This window comes from Varanus komodoensis, unplaced genomic scaffold (genome assembly GCF_004798865.1).
Source record: "Varanus komodoensis strain SLA01 unplaced genomic scaffold, ASM479886v1 scaffold32, whole genome shotgun sequence".
Lineage (NCBI taxonomy): Eukaryota > Metazoa > Chordata > Lepidosauria > Squamata > Varanidae > Varanus > Varanus komodoensis.
Genome location: NW_025335798.1, coordinates 5730848 through 5758624, shown reverse-complemented (window position 1 = coordinate 5758624; position 27777 = coordinate 5730848). Strand labels below are relative to the sequence as shown.

At 41.0% G+C, this 27777-nt stretch overlaps 1 protein-coding gene across 1 annotated transcript; it reads right to left on the bottom strand.

Moving 5' to 3' along the window:
* Positions 1–119: 119 nt before the first annotated feature.
* On the bottom strand, positions 120–25531 carry ERCC3 (ERCC excision repair 3, TFIIH core complex helicase subunit). The gene is made up of 15 exons (XM_044438193.1): positions 25458–25531; positions 22450–22655; positions 21973–22209; positions 21031–21080; positions 19816–19951; positions 19283–19447; positions 17363–17567; positions 15697–16011; positions 13658–13842; positions 10329–10531; positions 8706–8802; positions 8398–8515; positions 6537–6655; positions 5809–5961; positions 120–3536 (listed from the first exon to the last, which is right to left on the bottom strand). The coding sequence occupies exons 1-15, from the start codon at positions 25474–25476 to the stop codon at positions 3402–3404; spliced, it is 2343 nt and encodes a 780-aa protein (XP_044294128.1). The 5' UTR covers positions 25477–25531; the 3' UTR covers positions 120–3401.
* Positions 25532–27777: the final 2246 nt, after the last annotated feature.

The following is a 27777-nucleotide window of genomic DNA, read 5'->3' as shown; positions in this document are numbered from 1 at the left end:
AGTCAGACAACAAGAGCCAGGTTGCTGGGATCCCAGGAGATCTTTTAAAACATTAAAGCTGGGATCTGGCCTCTAGCTGGAACTGGGGCTGCAAGAACAAAGACACAAGCAAGCAGCAGAAGGGATCGTTGGTTTATTTACATGCTTTTTTACTTTATTGTACAAAGATTTTGAACAGAATATGTTTTTGGAGACAAACATTAATAAATAAATTTCAATAAATATCTTTTCCTTGCAGGTTCAGAGCAAGGACACATGAAACAGAATTTATGGTAACCAGAAGCAGAGTTCCAATCTCTCTTTTATGGATGCATATTATCCCGATGTTTTATAACCTTTGACAACTGATGAACTTCCAGATGTTTGAAAGATTATGAATGCAATAGTAGGAAATCGGGGTAAGACACACAGAAAGGAAGATTATCTAGGTAGCAGCAACTTTTCTCAATTTTTCAACTAAAAGAGAGGTACAGTGGCTATCCATTGATCATCACCTTTCACCACCCCAGTACTTCCATGTAGTTAGGGTTATTGATTAAATTTAAAAGAGAACTCAAAGGAAATAATTTAACTTATTTTAACTTGATTATTGTGACAACGATGTCATAACTGGAATTCTAGGGGGATACTCTCTTATATAGTGATTACAGCAGGTATAGACAACAATGGTTATAAATATCACAGCAATTCTATGGAACAGGTTAAAGAACAGATGCAATGCCTCTGAAATAATTGGGAGGGGATGGCAAATATTAGCCATAGAGCACAATCCTATACATGTTTACAAAGCATTTTCTGGAGCATGCTGGAAGTTGTAGGATTTTCAAGGATTGCAACCTTAAAAGGGATCATGTTAAAACAGGTTTGTGTGCAGTGTAACCATCTAGTGTAGATATGTTCTTTTGCTTTTTATTGTTTTAAAAGATCTGAATTGGTTTCATAATCTCCTTGTATATTTAGGGAGGAATCCTATGGATTGCACTGTCATTAAACAGAAGGCTCCAAATTCTGAGGCTTCTGAGCGTCCAATGCTGTGCCAGGCTAATGTTGGTAATGTGAGAGCAGCAACGGAAGCAATATTCATGGTCCATGCTTCCTTGTCACATTTCCTCTAGATTGATTCTTTCTCCTCTGCATCCACTGGAATGCCTCCTTTTCAGATTCCTGTGGCCGTTATACCCATGGCCACTGAGAGGGAGGAATCACATTCTTAATTCTCTCTCCTGAGGCTGTAGCAGCGTCCACAGTTTCAGCAGGTGATTTGGAAGACTCTCCCAGGTGCATTCTCTTGGAACCTTAGCACTGCTCCTGTAAATACTAAAATGCGATTTAGAAAAGCAGCCACAGAGGCAAGAATCTTCTGCATTGCATTGTGCAGACCTCAGTCAAGACCCAATGTAACAACAGCAACCAGTGGGAAACCAGCTGTTAGTATTGCCATTTTATTATTGTGGCTCTTGCTTGTATAATTTTCTTCACCATATAACCATAAGCTGGGGGAAGCCTGTAATCATGTATCTCCATGGTCTTCCACTGGAGCACTATGTTGGCATGATAATGAACCTAGCAGTAGATAAGCATCTGCATTATAATGCAGTTAGGCAGAGTCACCTTCCAGATTTTCAGGGCCCTTGGGTAAGACATCCTCAACGGGATCCCTTCCTCACTGACTCAGCCCTTTCACTTATGTTGTCTTTCACATCACTGCTCCCAGTAGCTTGCCTGACAGACAGAGAGCCAGTGAACAAGCAAGCAGTGGCACCTCTTCCTCCTCATCGCCACCAGTACTGTCTGAGAAGCAGTGACCAAGCAAGTTGCATTGATGCAGAGGAGCAGCCCCTCTTGTCAGTGGGCCCTGCTGGGGTGTGGGCCCTTGACAGTTGCCCAACTTTGATGCCCGCCCTGCAATTGGAAGAGGCAATCACAAGTTGTGCTATTCTTTAAAATATAAATTTATCCTTATTAAAAACAGGGATAAGAGACCTTGCCCTGAAGAAAGGAGTAAAGGCCTGATGGGTGTTGGCTGCTGGAAACCTGGTTAGCGTAAGGTGGTGCAAACTGAAAAGGGCTGGAACATTCTGGCTTGCGGAAATGGTGGCCACTATCTGCATTGCTGCTCCAATCTCCCCACCCCCAAACCTTGTGCGTTAGCCATGGTATCCTCCGCTAGGGCCAAGGCGGCATCCATTGCCTTGAAAATGTCCTGGTCTCGGAAGTTGCTTTTTAGAGCTATCCACTTCTTAGCTGCTAATAACCTGACTGGAGGGATGGCGCCTGGTTTTGGTGGGCAGAAAAGCAGGACACCAGCATGCTCGATGGGAAGACACGCTGGGGTGCACTTGGAGGCCTACTGACCCTAATATGTATTGTCTTCTTTCCAGGTTTCTTTGATGGGACAAGTCCCGTCTCTACTGGAACCATCAGAACACAGATGAGAAGGTAAAGAGTGGGAAGTCTTCATTTTTAAAGAGAGGGTGGAGGGAAGCCTGAGATTAAGAAATCAGTGAGAAAAGACTTACGGAGAAATCTGAGAAAAGCTGTTTTAAGTGGAAAGCCGGAGAAGATCAAGAGAGGGCTATTTCTGGGTGAGGCAGGGAAAAAACTAGAACTCAAAGGAACAGCACTTGAAAGATCATTCTGTGTGCCACAGAAACAAACAAGCCCTTTGGACACCATTTCACATTATAAAAAGATAAAGCTGAGTTCTGGAATAATTTATAATCAGTTATTCTTGCCCACAGTGGTCCCTGAATCTGCTCAATAAATACCTCTATCAAATTCTGCAGGGCCCTATAATTTGCACAAAGCAGAACTGAAATAGTTAGCCAATGAGCCTAACAGGAAAACAGAAGTCACATTTAAGTGTCAAAACTACATCATTTATATGCAACCTGAAACTTTGGCTGAAAACTATTCTGTCCCAGCTATATGAAATCCCTGTAACTCTGGACAAAATGGGATCAGCAACAGTACAAAAGGGACTGAAAGCAATAGAAGCACACTTGAAGACATTCAATTTGGGGCATCCAAGGTATTCAAAGAAGGGACCACAAGCTGCTGTACATTTTTTGTACAGAATTGTATGCAGTGCTTTCAGACATTTGAACCTTTACTATATACTTGTATAAATATATGCAAAAAATAGAATGCTCTGTGAAAGTCTAAAACATTATTTAACATTGTTAAATAAGAATATAGGTTACAAAAGGTATTACACATTACCATTACTGTTTCCATGTAGTCTATCCTAGGTAAAGTCCATTCATAACCATCTACCTTTATGGGCAAATTATTTCACTCCAATTTGTGTATTAGCAATTTATGAAATTATTTCACTATATTTTAAAAGCCCGAACCAGATATGTGTCCTTCGTGGAAGAAATGAATGCATTTTTTCTTTACTATTTCCTAAAGCGTTTAAAAAGTGGATGGACATGTTTATTGGAAGATGCTTTGCTTCTTGAGCTTTGATATTCCATATAAACCGTATCATCTGCTCCAGACATTGAGCTCATTGTACCATAGTGTCGAGAAACCTAAAAAAGAGAGAGAGAGAAAGGAAACTAAAATGTGATCTTACAGATAATCCAGGTTCTTTAAACTCATAAAAGACAAATTGTAGTCCTTTTTTTCCATGGGGTCCCATGAAGTATCTATGCTGAAGCAGCTGCTTGTGTGTAGGGGCTGTTGCGAGTATTAACAAGGCAGGGGCAGCAGAGCAAGTGATGGCAGGGGTAGTGGTGAGGCTTCATGATAAATGTGAAAGCCCTGCACACATAAAATACATGGAAAGGCTTGTGAGAGCACACTACTTTACCACAGAATTGTCTTCATACAATTTGGCTGCATGATTTTATTCCTCTGCTGCAGCCCTTCACCAGCAATCACCACATATGCACTCAGTCCTTTAATATCTATCTATTTATTCTGCCCCATCAGCCATTAGGCTCCCTTAGAGAAAATACCTATTTCCTTCCAGCCGGAATATGCAGGAAGCAGGCTGCAGTTACTACTAGTCCCTCTGGTAATTCAAAGGGTCTGAACACTAGTGGGAAAACATATTCCAAAAGAGTAGGGATATATATTTTCTATTAACATTAATATGTGAAACTTAAGGGCTTCAAGCTCAGAGCTGAATTGCTGCTGCTTCTCCTTTCTACTTATAATCCCCGTGCTGTTCTAGAAGGTCCCTCAATTTTTTGGGAGTAGATTTTGGGCGAGATTGGTCTGTGCGCAGTGGGGTACAGGAAGAATTTCTGGATGCAATCAGAATGGTTAAATCTATAATGAACTTATCAGTACGGTTTCTTCAGTTCTGGGGAGAAGATTAACAAATTAACCTATTACTTTCAGAAAACTAAACACAGAAGAGAACAAGTGTTTTTTAAAGATTTTTTGGGAACATTTTTCTATAATTATGAACCTGTGAAAGCTAGTTTTTCTACTGGAAAACAAATTGATACACCTAGCACTAATAATAAATGCAGGTTTAAGAATAGTGGTCTAAGTGCTGAAGGAAGGAAGGAAGGAAGGACAGAAGGAGAGTAACTGCTACATGTTCTACACAGTAAGAAAACAACTAAGTACACCTTCCATTTTTGGACATCAGTCACTTGTTCTTTTTCAGCTTGCCAACTAGGCCTGGGAAGATGCTGTAGAAAAAGCCCAAGTTACTTTCCAAAACTTAGTTTGGCTTCCAATCTTCACTAGCAGGGAAGCAACCCATCTGGAACAATAAGTGAACTAATTTGACAGCAGGGCACCATCACCACTGGGAAAGCCCAAAAGGGTAACAAGGCACATCCCTGTGTTTTTATACAGATCCATCTTCATGGCAGGCTCTTCAATTGCTAGCATCTCTCATTACAAAAACTAGTTCTCAAAACTCTAACACATTCCAAGAAAAAGAATCCAGAATATGGCTATGCAAAGAGTAACTAGCTGGAAGCATGCTTAGCCCACACTTCAATAGTGGCATGAGTGCTCTGATTTACCTTTTCCTATGAAGAGAAGAACAATTAATTCCAATGTGGATAAGTAAAGTGTTCCACTTGGGGACTACACTGCAATGGCTACAAAGCACGCACGCCAGACCACTAAATCTGAGTGATTCAGCCACAATCACAAAGGGCCCAGGAAATAAAACCATTTTCTAACATTCATCTTGGGGCCTAGAGGCTGTCCTCAATTTGGTTATATTGTGGGCAGGGCACTTTGGAAAAACCAGGCCTGACCTCTCCCCCCCGGCCCCTGCACCTGCACCTTCTGGAGTAATAGCCTAAAACTAGACAGGAATGTAGTTCAAGTATATCTTTGCCTTTCCTTTCCCCCTGTTCATCATGGAGGTTAGTATCTTCCTTTGTGTGAAAGGGGTGGTGATGATTCACATGTTCCCTCATGTAAAGGGCTTCATCATGTTGAAGTGGTACAAGGCCACCCTTTTAGTTCTGCCCCTGACATCATGCCCCCATCCTCCAATGGCCATGTGGTGAGGCTTTTTTGTCTGCAAAACAAACAAGCCTCAACATGTGAGCAGCTGCTCATGTCTTGGGGCTCTGTGTGATTGATACATGTCCGCAATCAAGTATCCTAATTGCACAACACAAATATCACAGGATTAGTGCACAACATGATGAGTGGGAAAAATGTACAGTCCTGCTCCTTCTTCGGCCCAGTAATGCCTTTCATGCAGGGAATGTGCGGACATGTCTTTGGTGCATAGCGTTGAAGAAAGAAGTGAAACACCCCCATCCCTTTTCCTTCCCCATTAAATTCAACAGGCCTTCAACCGGCATAATAACCACTTGCCTGAGAAGATTTGGAACCATACTCTCCTGCAACCACCTCTTCCTCAGCATCTAGATCTGAAGCTTGCAAAACTTTTTGGAGGAGTTGCTGCTGTTCTTCCTTGGTTGAAAACATAAGGTCTTCCTCCTCCATACCAGCAAGTTTAGTAATTACCTAGGAAGCCAAAAGAGAGATGTTACTTTTCCTCAGGGTCCGCTTACAGAAATTTACTATGGTCCTCACAGGCGTCTAATTCAATGTATCATAAATAAAATAAACTGCTGTGCTAGCAGAACTCTGCTGCCTTTCTCTATTTCTCACTGTTTAAGTGCTAGTGGGTTATTCTATGAACCTAAGATATGTAGTGGATTTGTGTAAGTATCTGTGCAAGCAGAACATGCATATTGTGCGTACTTGAGTACTTGGCAATGTCATTTGCACTAATGGAATGATGCTGTTGGATATAACCAAGTGAATTTTCTGGCTACATCAGTTACAGGTCATTCATTTTACAATTAGAAAAAATCAAGGGCCTGTATGGTGAAATGGTTGCAGTACTAGAACAGGAGTAGTTACAATTCTTCCTCAGCAATTAAACTAAATGGGTGACCTTCAGCCAGTCATTCTTTTAGTCTAAGCTATTTCAAAAGGCTGTTGTTGCAGCTGAGTCACTTCTGAATGCTGGCACCTGTTAAAAATGAATTTTGTGCCACAGTCTCAATGCTGTAAGCTTCTAGACACAGAATTACCTTAAAGCTGTAGCCTTGATCAACTAGAAACCTCTGACGTTTGGTTGAGTATGCCATTTCTTGAGTGTCTTGGGAAACCAGAGAATAAAAGAAGGCATTGTACTCTTCAGCAACCATTCCTGGGGAAAAGGAAGTATTTGGCAGTTAACTTACTTTTATGTAAGTCAAAACTTTAAGAAAATCAAAAGGTTGTAGACATCTTATGACATTTCTATGGATTATTCTGGAAAATCAAGTAAGCCACCCACTATGGTACCTCTGTCAAATCAAAAGTTGCAGTTTGGTAACTTGCGGGTTCTCACATAGGGAAGTTTTAAGTTTCAGTTTAAAGCACTCTGTCAGGCTTCTGCCACACTCCATTCAACTTTTGCAGTAATTTCAGAATCCATCTCTTCTGAACTATAGTGCAATCAGGGCTGGTCCAAGACATTTGCTGTGTTAGACACAGCAGGAAGGGACACTCCTTATCTAGTAGCATCTAAGACTAATAAGCTGGACTCCAAGACAGAAAAGGCCACAGATATATTCCTACTACTCTGGCAAAAAGAAGGCAATAATAATACCCACTTCCTGTTCTTTAAATTGGCTGCCTTAATGATAGTGCTGGCGCAGACAGCAATCAGCATCTACATCTCAAACACCTAATTTTTGCTTTTTGTTAACAGGAGATGTATGATAGCCCAAGCTATCACTTAACTGGTTAGACTTATAGTATGTTGAGGGACAGCTACAAGGCAAACACAATTAGACTCAATAAAGACTCAGCCCAAAAGACAACTGTCTTATATATGTAGCCAGTTTCCAGCTATTTAACCTTGGCAACACTCACACAGTTGTTTTCATTTCCACTAGTAATACAATGAATTTCCATGGCTATGGTAACAAGCTTTCTGGCTTCATTTGAGGGTGGCACAACTCAAATGATCACGAAGAAAAAATTTACAAGCAAACAGAAATTTTTACTGTTTACCTTTGGAAAAGCACAATAATAGAAGTGCTAATTGATTACTAAACTGAGCCAATCCTTAAATAGTTATGAGGAAGAATGCTGTTAAAGTTTACTCCATGCAGTGTTTCCTATTATAACTATTAAATCAACCTAGTGACCCACAACCTGGTATTTCTAGACTCCATGCCTCTGTTTCCTGCAACTATGTTTAGGTACACAAATTTACAAAATATGCATTTTCTTTCTATCATCACAAAGGGTTATTTCCTTGTACTCATAAATCAAGTCGTGAAATCATTTATATGAACTTGGGAAACTCATTCAGAAGCAAGAAGAACCACATGTGCAGAAATCAATAATCTTGCTTGATGGCCAGATCAAAAGTGCAACTCATATCCAGGTAAGAAGTTATTATTGCCAAATGTGTACTGATATGAATAACTAACTTGCTAGGCAAGAAGGTAAAAATTGACACCTTACTCTGTATAATCCTTTGGAGCAAAGTTGCAAGAAAACCTATTTCCCCAAGCCTTGATACTTGTACAAATGATGTTTAAAAATAGCAAAATCATACCACCAAGCAAGAGACACATCTCAGAATTCTAACAAGGAAGTTCAAGATGAACAATTAGATGAGAGCCCCTTGAAGCTAAAGTGTGCCTTTTAAAGACATTCAAAAGACTAATACTAACTGTCATGTGAGGAGTGATTAGGCAGGGAAGAGAAAGGGGGAAATGGCCCCTTAGGGCAGTACTTTTTATAGCTACTCTTGAATTTTATTTTAACCTGTGACCTTGAGCCGACAATGGCAAATTGTACATGCTTAGTCAGCTACATGAGTTGACTTATGTTACTTTCATGCTTGAGTTTCCCATTCAAATGGAAGACTGTCGGGGGACAGGCTTGGTTTACCTTTCTTGGCTCGCAGCACCCGACCCAACCTTTGAGCCTCCTGTCTTCGAGACCCACCATGTGATGAAATCTGAATCAAGACATTCGCTTCTGGTAGATCAAAGGATGTGTCACCTACCTACAACACAGAAAGCATGTCAAAGGCACAGGCTAATCCCCCATGTTAATTAAATCTAAATCTTAATAAGCCACATTAGCTTATGAGCTACAATGAAAAAGGCACGCCAACTTTACAAAAAGACAATTTCACAAGCTGCTCGAGATCAGCACTTTAACATTCCAAGCCAATTTGGTGGCAAGCAGAGAACCTTGGAGATAAAGATGGTGTTGATTTTGGGGTTGTGTTTGAAATTCTGTAGGATCTGCATTCTCTCTCCCTGCGCTGTAGGTCCATAGATATAAGGTCTAAAAAAGATAAAAACAACATCATAACATAATGCACATGTGTCACATTTTACCTTATGGGCTCAGACATATAGAGTAATCTATTAAGAAGATACAAAACCCATTTTAGAATAAAATCTGCACTGTATATTCATGCTTTACTTTTACGGAAACATTCATGCACCATAACAGTTGTTCTGGACCCACCCATCTGGAGACAAACCCATTCTGTCAGACACTTCTTTCCACAGAAATAAATCCTGACAGTTGTAAATGTTATTCACTTGATGTGTCCCTCCTGACTCAACAGATCAGTGGGCTGAATATATCTACTAATCCTACATGAAAGGCTAGAAGCAGCTGTTAAAATATAAAAGGTGTTTTCTTTTCTTGGTTAAATCTACTGAACATTAACAGCTGTGTTCTTTCTCCTTCCCACTTGTATCCTTGCAAACTAAACTGTTCCTCTGGATAAAATTCTTCTGGTCCCATGCTGAGAACTATGTATTCGCCTGTGCAAAATGATAAGCAGTGTTCAAGTCAATATATTAACCTTGCATGGCTTGTTTAGCATTATATCTAGATTCCTTAGAGCTGGATGGAATAATGCAATTCAAGAGACTGCTAGGGTTTTACAGTCGTTAAATATAACATGGTTCCAAAGCCATTTTGCTCTCAAAAAGGAAGAGCAGAAGACAAAGACTACAGAGACAATGGAAAGAATATTATCTTCGAGTCATATTTGGATTCTCCCCACCTCTACAATTTTCCCCCACCACCAAGTTTTCCAGTTTCCAGAAAGAATTTACCAATTTCATTTAACAATGACCACCAGCTTAAATCATTTGATGCTGTAGTTCCATGGCTCCTCAGATGACTTTTGAACATTAAAAAAATACCCCATCCAGAACCAACAGGAATGGAGGTGTGTAAATAACATAACAAAATTAAAAGCATGCTCTTACCAGGTCCTCATAGTTTTTATTTACTGGCAAAAATATGAAATATACACAGATCCTGCTGTGTAATAATGCAATAACACCAAGTTTCAGAATTTTAAAATCAATTCAAGATAAAAGCCACCTAGAAAGTTGCCTTATACCAGGACTGACTACATATTGGGGCATAAAAATAAACTGTGGTTTATCTTTGTGAAAGCAAGCCACAATGAGACTTGGGATTGCATACTTCTTGTAGAAACAAATAGACTAGATGCTTCTGTTTTTGATTAACTGCAGTTTTTCATCATATCCAAGCATGAAAAAATTGTGGTTAATCATAACTATGGTTTGTTGAAACAAGCCAAACTCATACTAATGGCGAATAGTGGTTAATTAAAAAAAGAAAGAAAATGTTTCAAACTTCTGTCTCTCAGCCCTAACAGAGAAGTAAGGGTGAATAATGGGAATAAACTTCAACGTTCTGTAATTCCATTTGTACCTTTTTTGACATCTAAGCCAGGATTTAACAGATTCTAAAGACATTCCCTCAACTTTGACATTTTACCAGTACACGGGCAAAAATAGCCTTCATCCACCCATACTTACTTGCCGAGCCGAACTGCATACTCTTTTAAAGCAAATACATTGTCCGCAAAGACTATGATCTTGTCATTCCTTCGTTCATGAAACTTAATCAGAAACTGGCATGCTCTGAATTTATTTGGGTTCATCGTATAAAGCAATATTCGCTTCTTTGTTTTAATAGCCACATATTCTCTGTAGAACTCAGGAGACATTGGACACCAAACCTAGCATTATAGCCAAGAAAATACAGTTAGTTTCCACAAGGGTATTTCAATAAGGATTCAAAAGAGAAGTTGTGGTTATACCCTGTGAAGTCATTTCTGTTTTAGGGTGACCCTATGAATTACATTCCAATTCCAAAGAAGGGCAATGCCAAAGAATGTTCAAACTACCGCACCATTGCACTCATTTCACATACTAGCAATGTTATGCTCAAAATCCTACAAGCTAGGCTCCAGCAGTATGTGGACCAAGAACTACCAAAAGTACAGGCAGGGTTTCAAAGCAGAGGAACTAGAGATCAAATTGCTAACATTCACTGGATCATGCAGAAAGCTAGGGAGTTCCAGGAAAAACATCTACTTCTGCTTCATTGATTATGCTAAAGCCTTTGATTGTGTGGATCACAACAAATTGTGGCAAGTTCTTAGAGAGATGGGAGTACCAGACCATCTTATTTGTCTCTTGAGAAACCTGTATGTGGGTCAAGAAGTAACAGTGAGAACTGGAAATGGAACTACCGAAGAATTGAGGCCTTTGAACTGTGGTGCTGGAGAAGACTCTCAAGAATCCCTTGGACTGCAAGGTAATCAAACCAGTCAGTCTTAGAGGAGATCAACCCTGACTGCTCTTTAGAAGTCCAGATACTGAAGATGAAACTCAAATATTTGGCCACCTAATGAGAAGGAAGGACTCACTGGAGAAGACCCTAATGCTGGGAACAATTGACGGCAAAAAATGGGGATGGCAGAGGATGAGGTGGATAGATGGAGACACTGAAGCAGTCGGTGTGAGCTTAAGTGGACTCTGGGGGATGGTGGAGGACAGGAAGGTTTGGAGGGGTGTTGTCCATGGGGTCACAAAGGGTCGGACACAACTTCGCAACTAACAACAACATGAATGAAAGCCCTCCAAAATGTCTTTTCCATAATAGTCCTGCTCAGCTATTCTAAATTCAGTGCTATGATTTCCTTTATTGAGTCAACCCATCTCATATTTTGTCTTCCTTTTCTTCTTCTGCCTTCAGTGTTCCCTAGCTTGATAGTCTTCTCCAGGGAAGTATTACAGCCTCAGTTTTGTCATTTTTGCTTCTAGGGAAAGCTCTGGCTTGATTAGACCAAGTAGTCATATGTTTGCCTTTCTGACTGTTCAGGGTACTTCTCAATGGAGAAGTTCTGATAGATCTACAAGCTTATGTTGTATGATAAAGGGGTTACATAGCACTTTTTTTGCTCTGCCTGCAGGTTTCTGTATCCACCAGTAAGGAGCCTATTTAGGTGAGTCCAAAGGGATTTGAAAGAAGAAACCTCTAGGAGGAAGACAAGAGGAGCTGGCCATCCATGTGCCCCCTGCTGGGATGGGAAATAGTGACATGGTGGAGTACATGTTTTGCATACAGAAGGCTCCAGGTTTAATTCCCTGCATCTCCAGTACAGTTGGAAAAACTCCTGCCTGAAGCCCTGGAGAACTGCTGTCAGTCATTGTCAATAAAGCTGGGCTAGATGGACTAAGTTCTGACACAGTTTAATGAACCTTCCTAAGGTTGAGGCAGGGGTGTTTACAATTTAAGATACAGGTGATTATTTAAAAATATATGAATAGGTATGCCAGAGAAGGCAGAATTATTCACCATGTCCCCTAGACAAGACAAAGGGCTATATCCAAAGCAGCAAGGGGAATTTGCTTCCTCCTCCAAGGCCTTGCTAAAGATGCTCAAAATAGATGTGGGATGTGAACGAGAGCTGCAATGGGAGCAGCAAATCAGAGAACATTTGTTAACTCCTAGCATGATCTCCTTCAACCTGGTGCCCTGCAGATATTGTGGACTTCAACTCTCCTCAGTGCTCACCAGCATGGCCAGGGGTCAGGAATGCTGGGAGCAGGAGTCCAAGCATCAGGAGGGCATCCATGTGGGGAAGGCTGCCCTAGTGTCAGCTGTTACAGCCTACTGCCTCCTTGCCTAGTTTCCCCACTTTGGAGTTTCCAAGCAGAATCCATTGTGAGTAATTATGCAATAACCCTGTAATTGCCAACATATGCCAGCAATAATGTCCCGCCCTCAGAGAGGCAGCTTTCTAAGGCATTGAGTGGGACATTATTCCAGGTTTGACCCTTCCAATCAGAGACAAACCAACCAGACCAGCAGAAAAGAATGAAAAGGTGGTGGGCACGGAGGTGCTCTTGTGAGACAGGGTAAATTTAACTCCCAAATGCTATCTTTTTTGTGTCCATATTTAAAAATGTGTGCCTCTAATATCAGAAGAATGGGTTTTGCAACACCCTCTGTCTTCCAAGTAAGTATTTTTTTATTTTTAACTGATAAAACTCCTTAAAGCTCAAAGCTTATTTAGTATTCCCATTTCATCATCCCATTTTCATTCCCAATTATTCTGAAATGAGTTCCAGATTTTGAAACTGGGGCTCATTTGAGTTCATTGAATGGAGACGTTCACATCCATAGAATGAGCTGGTTAATCATGCAACAGGCACTGCCCTCTGCAGTCGCTCAGAAGAACTGAAAGTTTAGGAGCAAATGGATTATTTCTCATGATTCATTCAAAATGGACCTTGCTTACAATGGATTTTTAATGTACATTGTATTTACAAGTCAGTTATATTTAAAGGATCTGTGTTTTATTAGCAAAGAAGTAACAGATTAGCTAATAAGTTAATCACTGGGGTAAGCTTTCCCTAATTTGTGTTAAGAATCTTGTTTCCCAATTTTAATTTTTTGTAGGGAAAATGTCACTTCCCCTCAAAAGAACACAATCACCTGGAATATATCAAAGGATAGAGATTTCAAAATTTCAAGCAGAAAATGGGCTGTTTCACCAAGAAAGAATTTTTGAATGCATTTTTTTCTTTAACGTGTATCCTATGGCTCTGGTGATGAAGTGCACAGTATTTAAGATTTATTTTAATTATGTGTTTAATGTTCTGTTTTTATTTTAGTTGTAAGTTTTTTCTTAGTTGTATTTTGTACTGTAAAACTAATAAAAAGAAAAAAGCAATTCTACAGCCAATCTGCTATGAAATTTGTTTCCCCCAGTGGAACCTGTTTTTTTGCTTGAAATTCTAAATACATTCTGCAGCACAAGAATTACAATTGCATTAAGCAAGTCTTCTTTTACCTCAGCACACTGGACTTTAGCAATATAGCCACTGTTCTGAAGCTCCATCCAATTGGCTTCATACAGCTTAGGTCCAATGAGGAAATTCAAGTCCACAATTTTGTCATCTTCTCTGACAAGAGTAGCTGTCAGTCCAAGCTTGCAATGGGCTTGCACAATGGTAAGCACTCGCCTGAACATTTTTGCTGAATAATCATATCAGAGTACGTCAGTAGGATATAAAACAAAAGAATATAAAAAACAAGGACATTCAAACAGGAGTTCCATGTTTACTTTGAAAGTGATAACTGACATTAAATGCCTAATTTTTACTCAAGCCATTCGCAAACGTCACATTGGATTTTAATCCTAAATTGTGTTAGATGTACTGAATTGGACCCAGGACATAATTTAATGCACTACAAGTATTGATCAAGTTTCTACATTATGGTATTTGAGGTATGGTAGCAGCCTTAATGAGAAAACTACGATGAGAAAGCAACCTATTAAGTAGAAATTAAAACTGGCATGTTTAGAGTCCTACTGTGCAGTCCTATACACACAGACCTGAGCGTAACTCTACTTAACTTAATAGCATTTATTTCCAAGTACAGAATCATGTCCTCAGCATACTGGCTGCTTAAAAATGGAGAAATTCCAGTGGCAAAATCATATTACTATTTCCATCTTAATATTGAAAAGTGAACAAATAAGCATATCATACTGATTAGAACAAAACAGCATTTTACAAATGGTATTTTCTTAATCACAGAGTTTGAGACATTTTTAGTTAAAAGGTTTATGATATCATGTTCTCCCCTACTCTTTGCCTGTTACTAATTGAAGCTGGAGTTTAAATAATATTGCACAAATTTAGGAAAATCACTAAATTCAATGGCTGAGCCTATGGCTGAACCCAAATGCCATACACTGGACTATGTCAGATATTTATTCTTTATTGACTTAACAGTAATGAAATCAGAGAAACTGCAGCAATCATCATTAACCAGTATGTGTGATAAAAGATGTATCTGCTTACCTATTCCTAAGCGGAGTCTTTTCCAGCAAAATAAGATCCTGGCAGATTTTCCTTGAGTTCAGACCTCCCTAAGCTCTATCTCACAAGCAGGAACTGGTCTGGGAATGTCCCTAAATTTCCTTACAAACCAGTGCAGGTGTTATATGCCTCTACTCCTCTGCATCCAGTTCTTCCTGCTTCTTCTGGCTTTCTAGGATGCTTCAGGGACCACTTGCTGATGTACCCCCTTATTGGTCATTAAATAGTATCTTAAAATGTTATGTATATTTTGGTTTGCTTAAAGCATTTTCATGTTTAGTATATTAAATTCAGACAATAATTACAAATTTACAGTACAGTAACTGTATGAGCAAATTAAAATATACATAATATAACTTTAGGAAAATAAAGACTGCTTTATGTTCCTAAAGTAGTTCTCCCAAAATTGGAGTCCTAAAAGTGTTTGGATTACAATGCTCAGCATTTCTGATCAGTAGCCATGCTGTCTGAGGCTGATGAGAATGAAATACAATTTGTCTGGAGAGTGCAAGTGTACCAGGCTGACATAAAGCAGGAACATGATTTTAGAACTGTAAAGAGCACTAAAACATGCTAAATGTTCTTTATTTTCCTCAAAATTGTTTCTTCTCCCAAAATGATGGAATCAAATTATTTTTCCAAGGCTTCAAAATTTCTTTTCTTTTTTTACATTTCTAGTTAAGACTTTCTTTTACTCCTATGAATATGATTGAGCTTCTTAATGTAATTATTTTATCAAGGTAGGTATTATATGGCTGTTTTTAGCTATATTCAGTAGATTTAAATATCTGTATCTTTTAACCCTTGTTTTAAGTTGCCTTGAATCTTTTTTTTTTCTAAGAAACGCAGCTAAGAAATTTAAACCACAAAAAGAATGGTTGAAGCAATATTGCTACACATTTCAGAACAATCAGGAATGCTGCAGTTTAGTAATGCTAGATTTGAGACTGGGGAAGGTGCAGGGGGGAGACACAGTTCATAGTGACAGGCAAGGTTTCTTTACCAGGTATGGTGTGTACTTCATCAAGGATCATAAGGCCCCACTCTTGACTCTTTAACCATTCCATTACTTTCTCAGCTTCCCATGATCTCTTTGTTGTGTGTCCCAACATCGAGTAGGTACTGATCGCGACAGAGCAGCCAATGGGCTTGTCTTTGGCATCAGAAGTGAATCGGCAGATTTGGCTGTCATCTATAGTGGACCACATTTTGAATTGTGCTTTCCACTGCTCCACAGAAACAGCAGAATTGCCTAGTATCAGGCACCGCTTGCGGACCGTGCAAGCAGCTGTTACTCCTACAAGTGACTTCCCAGCACCTTTAGTGAGCAAAAGCAAGAAGCAAAACATCTGTATGAAACAGACCACTATTCACAGGATTAAAAAGGGCAGAAAACCCAGACAAAGGCTGCCCACTACACTTTTCAGAAACACTCCACACTTCTCCACTGTGGGAGAATTAAAATTGGCATAAATTTGCATGCAGTAATCCTTCTTAAATGTATCACAAATATTCATATGATTGTCCATATTCACAAACAAAAGTTAAAAGCTACAATGGCCCCTCTCATGCCTCTCATGCCTCTGCAGTCTGTCTGTCACTCTCCCACACACAGAGAGACAGAGACAGTTTAAAGTAATTCCTACTGAGTACAGTAGGAACTACTCTCACGTAATTGCAAATAGGGTTGTGGCCTTAACTAGAGGAAAAGTCAGGTATTGCTGAGCTTCATAGCAGTAAGACTTAGACATTTACAAAAGAAGCACCTAGCAAATAATCACAGAAACTGGCACTTTCTTGTTAAGATTGAATATGCAAAAATGACATTGTTCAGGAGATTTGGTACCCAGTATTATCTGGAAAAAACAACAACAACACTGGAAGGTGGGTACTGATTGAAAGAGGCTGGAAAAATGTAGGAACAACAACCCATCAGAAGTCCTAACACATACCATAATCAAACTGGAATTTATGCCATGTTAAGAGATTATTGATAATATAGTTAAGATTGGCATATATCACTTCTGATGTCTTGGAAAACCAGGTGACCAAAGTCTCCACCACTGAAGGATACAACCACCTAAGCCTGGAGTAGTCTGTAAGCTGTCATTTAACCCTCTTTCAGGATTTTATTGGGAGAACATGAGATTTCCATTTCCATCTGAGAAACCTTCTTTAATTCATTTTATACGAGTCTGTATCATTCAGCTGAAAAAATACAAGTCTGCTCACAACCAAGAGGTTCCTCTGCACAGTGAGATTACTTGTGTAATTACACATGCAGTCAAGCTGATTCAGCTGCATCATGTCTGCAGCCATACATTAAAATAAATTACTACACTACTGAAGAGGGAGATGTCTGAATAAACGATAAACATCCTGCCAGTCACACATACACAGAAACACTTAGCAAGTCCATTCAGTCGAGAGCATGCTTGAAGGCAAACAATGCGGCTCTTCTGCTGAAGCCAAGCAGGTGTAAATCAAGTAAACTGATATATACGTGGTGCTCCACATTCTTCAGATGCATGAAGGTATGGAAGTATAATACACCTTTTGCTCTCCTGCCAGCAAAAGAAACACCATCTTAAAATGCTCTGCATGGTTGCATAGTCAAAGCCCCATTCAGTAACTTTTGAAAGAATTTAACTTCAATCTAGCCAACTCACCACAGGGTAGGACAATAACACCTGATCTAGCTCGGCCATTCCCAAACATTTTTCTCAAACTCTTCTCCTGGTATGGTCGGAGAACAGCTGTGGGCTTCAAGTCTATATTAATATCAGGATTCACAGAATCATTTCTGAAGTCATATTCAGCAAGCAGAGGGTACTCCAACTGAATGCAGCGCTTCTGAAGCTCTTCAATCATTTCCTAGAAAGAAAGGAGCAGAAAAATGAGTGGGGAAGGTTGATCTTAAAATTTTGCTACACTTTTAGTCACTCAGGGCTTTAGGAAAACATTGCAATCTTCCTGTAACTTTACTCAAAACAAAAGTGTGCACATATTCAAAGGAGAGCCATGCAAAATGCTACAGAAATGGGTAACAACCACAAATCCCAAAATGTGTTCATGCTTCAAGAGGGTCATAGGAAGACAAGTGACTGTCTCTCATTTGTTTGCATATCATCCTCAGTTTAATTCTGCAGCAAATCTTTGGGACTGCTCACATTTAATGGTAAACTACTAGGCTGTTGAGCACAAGTGAGCAAGAGCAAGCACCCTGTCTGCAGAGCATTCACCTCTTTTAATTCTACCTGGCAAGTCCCAGTTGACTCAGCAACTCCTAATTGGCTCCTGCTGAGCATGATATCTGTACCTGGATCACTGGATTGTTTGAGGGCTAAACAATGCAGTGATTTAGCCAAAAGTGTTCTTTCCCACTCATATGTGACAACTCACCTGTTTTTCAACCAAGGGGCTGTCATTACATAGAAACCAGGCCTTTTAAGTATATGTATCTGATTTACATTTAGCATGCTAATTAAAAAGGGAATCTCGTTATTTCAAAGTTTCCTAGGCTGGTTTAATTTCCATACCTGACCAACCCTCAGAGGATGAATGCACAGTAACCTATGCTAACAGGAATGTCTGGAAGTTGCTTCTGTGGCATTTCTGTGGAAGGACCTCAGGAGGGGAAAAAGCAGCTACCAGGCCTGCAGTGGTTACAGAACAAGCCAAGAAGTAGTATTACTTTTGTGAAGTTTTTCTTCCCCACTAACTTTATCGATATGATGCTATACAGATATCAAGGGTAGGGAAACTGGTGCCCTCCAGTCCAGATATACTGAACCATAACTGCCCCAGCCAGCATGGTTGGTAGAAAGACTACGCCTAGTTTTCCGATAGTCAAAAAGCAATAAATATATGTCTGCTTGTAAAATCAAAGTAACTGTTTGTTCCATCTCATGTAGCTGCTGAGACAGCTCACTGTCTACAAAAGTTCATGTTACAATAAAGATCAGTTTAGGGTAGGCTTCTTCAACCTCATATACCTTCCAGACCTGTTGGACTACAACTTCTAGTATACTCCAGTCAGCCAGGTTGGAGGAGGTTGGTTTAGAATATACTTTCTGATTTGAGAGACATTGTGCTGTAGTCACACAAAACTGCTAAAGCAATCCGATTTGCATTTCAGATTTCTACTAAAAGCTCACTGAAGGACAGGGTCAAGAGATCCAGGTCTGGCGAAAGGAAAATAAATCACCAAAGAAAAGGGAGACAGAACTGTTGCTCAGTATGAAGGAACACATCCTGCCAAATTACTTCTGGTTATTTAACAATGAATTAACTTATAGACAATGTGCCAATGGAATAGTTTTCAACTGCAGCAGTCAGGGGTCATAAGTAAAGAAAGCCAGGGTGCTGTGGCGGCTAAGAGCACAGGACTGGAACTAGGGTTCTAGTCCCCACTTGGCCATGTAGCCAACTGGGTGACTTTGGGCCAATCACAGACTCTCAGCCCAATCTACCTCACAGGGGTGTTGGGGTGGAGGTAAGATTGAGAGCAGGAAGGGAAGAATGATACAAGCAGCTTTGAGCTCATTGTAGGAAAAAAGCAGGCTATAAATCTGATAAAGAAATATTACCTGCTTCACTTCAAAAGACACAGTCTGAGTTTCCTCTTCCTCTTCTTCATCCTTGTCCATTTGTTCATAAAACTCAAATAGGTCAGCAGGGACATCTGCTTTATTCTGAGAATCTGTCCCTTGTGAACTTGAAGGGCCACTGCCACCTTCACTGGACTTGGAAATCTGTAACAAGCATTCAACAGGGGAGAGGACAATGTAGCCAGAAAGGGACTTAAGTTCTTTCATGGAGCCAGGCCCACAGCTGTTGAAGACAACTAAACTAAACAAAGGAGTCTGAATGCGAGAACAAGCTGGAAATTAGCTAACTGCAAAATGTGATGATAGTGGTGAAAGTGGATGCAAAAAGATAGAGTCCCACATTCATCACACCCATATCTAGCACTTCAGTAACAGCAGAGACTTCACATGAGGACACAAATGAGGCATGAATGGCAGCAGAAGAAGCCAACAAGGACACACAGCTACATCTGTGCCAAGAAAGAAAGGACAGGTCACATTAAGTAAAAGCTTGTTATGTAATCCAAGCTTACAGCTGACTTGCTTGTGAAAGTTTCTGTGATGAGTTCTGTTTCTTCCCCTTCTGCGTTTCTCAGCCTGCAGTCTCTAATAACTGGGTCCTGGAGAAGCTGCTGAATAACATCAGGGTGGGTGCTTTCTACAAAGTACCTAGAAAATGGATAAAAAGAGAAGAAGCTGCGTGTCCACATTCAGCATATGCTAACAACTTTTACTATTTTGATGTAACAAGGTAGTACTCTTTTTTGTGCCTCTTTGGGATGATGTGTTGGGCATTTCAAAAAATAAATGTAAAGTGTTAGAATCTACACTGAAAGGGGCAGTGCCCATGTTTGCATATAAGGATAAGCCAGGAATTCCAGCTTGTTAAATCACATAGCCTGCTTCTACTTCTTCCTCTCTTTTCAGGAGGAAAAGTTAGCTTAGCATGCGGTTCTAAATGCATCACCATGATTTACTGCCCCTAAACAAGACAGTCTTGATAAAAACAACAAAACCTGGTTTAGAGCTGGTCTACAAATCCTGCATTGTTTGGATTCAATAAACCATAATTCCTGGTACAGCTATCAGCTACCCTTGCCTGGTTTGTTTACTGGCTAATACTTACGATGGAGGGAAGTGGAAACAAATGGGTTGCCTATACCACAACACCGCTCGTTCTTATTGTGCCCAGTGCTGAGGTGGAATCAGTGGTCAGGGTTCATACTGGTACCAGTGACATGGAAAAATGTAGTGATGAGGTCATGGATGCCGAGTCTAGGATGCTAAGTAGAATGTGGAAATTTAGGGCTACCAAAGTGGCCTTCTCTGAAATGCTACCTGTTTCTGTATGGGGCCAGTCAGAGAGGCAAAACAGAGACGTCTCAATGTGTGGGTGAGATGGGGGTGTAGGAAACAGGGTTTAGGTTTATCAGGCACTGGAGGACATTCTGGGACAAGCCAGGCACCCTTTGTTGAGCTTGTGGGTTCCATGTGGGTAGCAGGTTGTCCACTGTGTGAGCAAAATGCTTATGCTCTTAATAAGACTGGGCTTTGGCTTACTGCCATGTGTGAACACACTCAGTATGTTCAGAATATTGATGTTCCAATTGTCTTTTCTTCAGCAAAAGATTTCTAAAACGGTTATACAATTCACTCAAGTAGCATCCAAGACAAAACTCAATCTAATACAAACAGCGGACAGGTGGGAAAATAGCCTCACAAATAACTAAATAAAAGTATCTGCCTACCTGTTGTGCTTCAGGACCAGCTTTACCTTTCCATAGCTGACAGTACACAACTACAAAATAGTAATTTTGATTAGAAAGGGAACATGCAGAAGAAGTCTATTTGCATTATACATATAACCATGTCCACAAAAAGTAATGTTACTAACTTATTTCACAGGATTCCCAAGAAGGAAGATTCTAACTAACTTATTTCAACAGGATTCCCAGGTGTTTCAAAAGAGAAATCAATCCTGAATGTTCGCACTATTATGTCACCTGATAAATATTAAGGATAACTCCAGGTGGGCTTGAATGCTAGGACCACCTTTTATCAGCTCTGGCAGATTTACCAACTACACTCCTACCTGGATGAGGGTAGTTTTGTCATGGTCATTCATGCACTGGTAACCTCCAGACTGAGCTATTGTAACAGACTATATCTGGGGCTTCCCTTGAAGACAGTTCCAGCTCTTCAAGTGATCCAAAACAGTACGGTTGCTAACAAGGACCAGTTCTTATGAACATATCACACCTGTCCTTCATTGATTGCATTGGCTGCCTGTTCAATGTTATTTATCAATAATGTTATTGTAATGGTCACCCAGAGAGCACAATGCTAACAGGTGGCTTTCAAACAAATCCAATAAATGAATAAAAAACTCAAGTTCCAGATTCTAAAAAGGCTGGTTTAGATAAGCTCTGCAACTTCTATCAGCCCCAGCTAACACACCCAGTGGTCAGAGATGGGTGTTGTTGTCCAACACACCTGGTTTAGACACCTGGGACCAGGTTCCTAAAGGATGGTTTAGACATTACTTACTTTGTGTACAGGCATCCCAATCCAACTCCAAGCATGGCATTGGATATTGCTACATATTATGATGCTTCATCATCTCTTTTCATTGCCCAGGGCTTAATCTCTTAACAGATACAGGTAGAAAAAATCTAACAACAACAACTTACTTTGATAAACTGAATGATCCCATCTGGCACACCAGTCTTACTCAACTTTTGCAAATAGCCCGTGATATCACTTGTCTGCAAACCCACACTGACAGCAGCATAGAGGGAGTAAGCTGTCAATTTATATTCATGCACATGGACAGGCCGGCAAACTGGCTCAGCAATTGCAACTAGGAAATCCTGGGCATACTTGTAAACAGGTGAAAAGGCTTCAAGGAAAATATGGCCATCAGGAGCCTACAAAAGGACAGAAGGATTTTATTGGATCAAGCTTCTCAAAGTCTTTGACATTCTTTTAAAAAATGCTAAATGCAATTTGTCATAAAAGCTGCATTCAGGCTTCCTGTGTGATTTGTATCAAAATATGTTACATACTTCAAGGTAGTATCATTCCATATGGCCAAATAGCTCCATGTACTTCCTTTGTCACAATATGAGTGAAGCTTTCTAGAAAGCTCTGTGCTTAATGGGACTTACCACCCATAATGGGCGTGAGGAATGATCAGCTTTGAGCAGCATCTGGTTCCTGTAGTCTTTTGCCCCATACTCATCAACTTTTGTCCCAGAATCTTCCACTTGCTTTCCAGCTGCTGAGGGAACAGCTTCTTGGGACTCTCTGCCTGGAATATCATATTCTTCTTCCTCTTCTTCTTCATAGTGTCGTTTCTTGGATTTCTTCTTATCTGAAAATCAAGGAAAAGTGGTTAAAATACACATATAAAACCTTCAAAACTCTCTAAACAATGAACAAATCAAAAGCACAAAAGGTTCATAATGGTGACACAAGTGAAAGTTTCTCCTCATGTAGAATCTTCAAAAAACCAGAACTGAAAGGTAACACATCTTTGTTTTCATGAACAGCTGTTGGAGTGCACAATCTTTTCAGCCTCAGGGCCACATCCAGCATCTACTGGTGGGGGCGAGTAATTGCCCAAGAAATAGATAAAAGCAAAGAAGAGATCTGAACTCTAAAACCAACCCACATATTTGACTCAAGAGAAACACAACAAAAATATATTATAAATTGTAATCCTACATAACCCAATAGAACCTATTTTTCAGTAGACATATATAAAATTGCTCTAAGTCCCAAAGAAATGTATTTTCTTCTTTGACACCAGGCTCAGCCACTCCCCCTGCCCCCAGTTTCTGTGTATGAGCGTGTGCATGCATGAAGAACAAACCAAGAAACTGGGAAGGAAGAGAAAGAATAGCCAAGCTATGAGCTGGGAAGGCAGGTGAGCAAGGGGAAAGAAAATGTAAGGCTAGAATGGGGGAGAAACAATGAGATAAAGTAGTAAGGAAAGGTATTGTGGAAGAGAAGCAAGAAGGCTAGAAGTGGCAGGGGGAGAGAAAGCACAAAGGGAAGATGGGTGTGTGAGCAGAAGAAAACTGGGCATGCCAGGAAGCAACCCTTTCCTTCTCTTCCTGCATGCCCCAAACAGCTGATCAGGGTATGTTTAGGCACAGGAGGGAGAACTGGTGCCCTAACATTTTTAAAATTTAAAATAAATTTCAAGGTGTATAATGGAAAGCTTTGTGGGGGCCACTGGAAGTCCATGTAGGTACCATGTTTGAGATCCCTGTAGTATGGTGCACTGGTAAGACTGTTGGACTGAAATTCTGGAGACCTAGTCCCCATTTATCCATGCTTACTGTGTACCTTGGGCCCATCTCTGTCTCACCCTGACCTAACTCACAGAGTTGCTGTAAATGTAATATATTGCATTATCATCTATCAGCAATACTATCCACTTCTCTTTTTAAAAATTCTTCTGGTTGTCTGTAGTTTTATCTCAAAACGCATAACTAAATCACTCAGTAGCTTCCTCCCCAGGCCTTCCTCACAAGCAGAGAAAAGATTTTACTTTTAATCAGCAGCCAATTGGAGATAAGCGCTTTGCCCTTCTGAGAAAGAAGACAAGGCCTCAAGGGAAAAAACTGGTGCATGGATATGCTGTGAAGTAGAAGTAATGGGTAGGGTGCTGCAAAGTTTTCAGGCTGCACTAGGAGTAGTTGAGGGGCATGCGTGGGTTCTGCACCCTAACAAATATTGGGACCAGACTGACTTCACTTACACTAGCTTTCTTTTCCCCAATTAAGGCTTCACGGTGAAGTAAGTTTACTTCCTGCAAATAGTCATAGAAGAAACATGGATATAGAATGGCATCAGCTCTCCCTCAGATTAAGACAACTAGACTCTGCATAGAAAAAATATATGCACAATTATGTGCATGTTAATCTTAACTCCAATAATCACTGACCATCCTGACTGGACCTTGTGAGATTTATAGTACAAAACACCTGAAGGGCACCATCTTGCCTACGCCTGATAGTTTTCCATGATCTTATTGTAAACAAATTCTATATAAGAAACCCATAATATATTAGAGACCCTAAAAGAGTGACTTCACTGTTCAATTACTTACCAATTTCTCCTCACCTTATTTTAAATGGGTCATTAGCTATGCCTAAGCATTCAGTATTAACTAGTAACACAAACAGATGAGAGGATCTCTCATCACATGCATGTGAAATTACAATTTCTGCAAACTAACATTCAGTCGTTGCTGCTGCATGGAAGTTTTTAAATATTTTGCAAGAGTGGCCAATCTAGTTTGTTGGTCCCTACCAGCACAGTCATGAAAATGAACATATTACATGTTGGAAGCATCTATGAGGCAAGGACCAGGTCTACAAGGGAAGGCCAATGCTGCAACATTTAATATCAGCCATTGCTGAGAATTATAAATCTGTAGGATTAAGCCATCAGGGATTAGAACATGCTTGTAAATACTAGGTCTCAATACCCAGCCCAAACTTCTATCAGCTATACCTCATTTTTCTAAAACTAAGTATTGATCATGCATGTATTAGCTGTTTGTTGTTAAATAAAGATGAAGAGTTACATTAGCACACACACCCCATGCTGCCTTCCTTTAATTTCTAAGCACAATAAAACAAAACAGACCAGATCCCCGGTGCGGACGCCCAGCTTTCCTAGCCCAGCATTTTCCAAATGTGTTGAAAAGCAACTACTAACATGGACAGGCCGATTGGGAATGACGGGAGTTGCAGGGCAAGACAGCCCGCTAGCATGGGATTAGGGGAGGCTGCACTGGCTGGAAACAGATGCTTGTCATGGTGGCTAGGCATGGACCCTGAGAATGGAGACGCATGTTGTCTTTCCCCCCCGCCCCCGGCTTCTCACACGCCTTCACATATTCCGCGGCTCTCAGCAGCACGAAAGAGGTTCCAAATTAAGCCTTCCCCAAAAGCAAGCACGAGGATGGAGCAGGGCTGTCCGCGAAGCCCAGAGCCTCCGCCACACTGAGAGACAATGAGTGCCCCAAGCACACACGCCTTCCGGGGCAGGGTGGGCTTCCTCACCAACAACAACAACGCCGCCGCGGAAAGCTACTGCGCGCAAAGCGCCCCGAGCAGCTTGGAAAGAAGAAGAAAAAAGGCTCCCTCCGCCCGCTCACCTCGCTCTTTCTTGCCCATCTCGGAGCGGCCACCGCCGAACGCCTTCGCGCTCGGCTTCCAGCACTCCGACCCGCCCAGGCGCTTCCGGAGCAAGAGAGCGAGCGAATCCGAGCGCTCCCCTCCATCACGTGACTGCGCTCGCGGACAGAGCGTGACGCGCGTCATCCACGCTCGATGGAGCGGGGGCGGGGGAGCAAGAAGTCGCTCGATCTTCCCGGCGCGCTCCCGGTTGCCATGGAAAGGCGCGCGCTCAGCTGGTCGGAAAAAGCGCTCACCTTGTCCATCGGCGGAGCCAGTTGGTAGCTTGCACTGTCATTGCAGTGCAGCAATGGTGGTGCGGGGCGATTCTAGCAGGCGAGTCCCACGCTCATTTCAATCGGAGTTATGTCAAGTTATCTCCGACTTATGGCGAACCAACGAATGAAAGTGCTTCAAAATGTCCATGGTAGTTCCATTCAATTCTCCCAAGTGCAAGGCTGTGGCTTCCTTTACAGCCGCCCAGAATTCCCAGTCATTTGCGGTCCAAATGCGTCAATGCCACCAGGTTGGGGAAGGCTGCTTTACAGATTCAAACCATTTCATAGTCTCGTCTTCCGCCTTCGACTTTCCGTAACAGTCATGAGAGAGGAGGCTATCCGTGGCTACTAGCCTTGCCGGTTATGTGCTATCACCTTTACCCGCTGTGAGGAGCTTGAGCAGGAGGAGGTCTTGTACCCGTCCTGCTTGGGGATCCTGTGGGCACCTGGTTTTTCAGCGTGTGTATGGTGTGTGGGACTAAATGGACCTTGGGTCGGATCCAGTAAGGCTCTTCTTATGTCTTCTCCAGTAAGTCTTGCCTTCTCGTGATGTGTCTGAAGTATGACACCCTCACTTTTGTTTCTAGGGAAAGCTCTGACTTGATTTGATTTAGGATTCACTTGTTTGTCCAGGGAATTTGCAAAACCCTCCTCCAGCACCATCTTTTGAACGCATTAATTTGCTTTCTCACAATTTTCTTCACTGTCCAGCTTTCACATCTAGTTTCTCCATTGCTGGTCTTTCATGTCTGCCATCAAATTTCTTAGCTGCAGCCTCCCTTTGAACTGATGACTGAGCAGAACTATGGCAAATATTTCACAATTTTGATTTCTTCATTGTTAATAAAGTTCTACAATTCTTCTGTGGACATTTTTGTTTTCTTAATAGTTGGCTGTAGTCCTGCTTTTTCAGCTGAACTTACAAGGATTTGCGTGTTACAGTACAGCCTTAAATTATTTCGTACAGCGTGTATTGTTAGTCCTTAGAGTAGACCTATTGAAATTAATGAACTTAAGTTACTGCTTCTGTGAACAAGCACTAAACTTCTTGTATATACTCCTGATTATATCACTGATGGCACATCTGCCCCTTTCCCTCGTGGCTCCCCAAATCGCTGTAGTCAAAAACTTTACAGATTGACTTGGGGGCACACATGGGGGAAGGAGACCCATCATAGAAGTCTAGATCTCACTGCATGAGCAAGGCTTCTGCTCTGCTCAGAAGTGTTGGATCTGATCTATAAGCTTTGCGGGCAGCCAGAGTGGGCAATTTGTGGCAATACAGATGTTTTGGCTTACAGCTTCCATCAGCAGTGGGCTCTGCAGCCAGTGATGGGTGATAATAGAAGTTGTAGGCCAAAACAGCTTGAAAGCCACAAGCTGTTCACTAGTGGCATGGTATGTAATCAAGTGCCATTATATGGATATACGAGGTATTTATAAAAAATCGTGTATTTTATTTTTACATGTTCAAACTTCAGTCACCTTCAAAGTACTCTGTTTGATGCAGTACACCTATCAAGACATTTTTTCCACTGCTCAAAAGAGGTTTTGAACTCAATTTCAATGCCTTTTAGTTCTTCTGCCATTTTTTTTGTTTCACCTCTTCCTCATCTGCAAAACGTTTCCCTTTGAAGACTTTTTTCATCCAGGGAAACAAAATAAGTGGCAAGGCCAGATAGGGTGAATAGGGAGGGTGAGGCACATGGGTCATGCTGTTTTTGGTCAAAAACTGCTGAACATTCAGCTGAATGAAATTTCACTGCCACATGTTCCTATAAATCAGCCATCATGAAATAAGCAAATTTGTATTAACAAAACAAAACCCTCACTGAAGCTGAACACAGCCTCTCAAAACAATCCAGCTGGGTACAAGTGATGTGGATGGGTTCCTACAACTCTCACCTAGAATGAGAAGCCTGTACTACAAGGGGCTGCCCTCCAGAAGATAAAATCCTGGGGTTTTTGGGTCTCCCCTCCGCCCACTGTAAATGCACACTGATGAAGCAGGCTGTGGCTGAGA

Excerpts from the sequence above, each read along its gene's own strand:
- ERCC3 (XM_044438193.1), bottom strand. Across the intron at positions 22,210-22,449 it reads CCTCACGCCCATTATGGGTG|GCTCCTGATGGCCATATTTT; the intron begins GTAAGTCCCATT and ends GTCCTTTTGTAG. Across the intron at positions 21,081-21,972 it reads GGATCATTCAGTTTATCAAA|TTGTGTACTGTCAGCTATGG; the intron begins GTAAGTTGTTGT and ends ACTATTTTGTAG.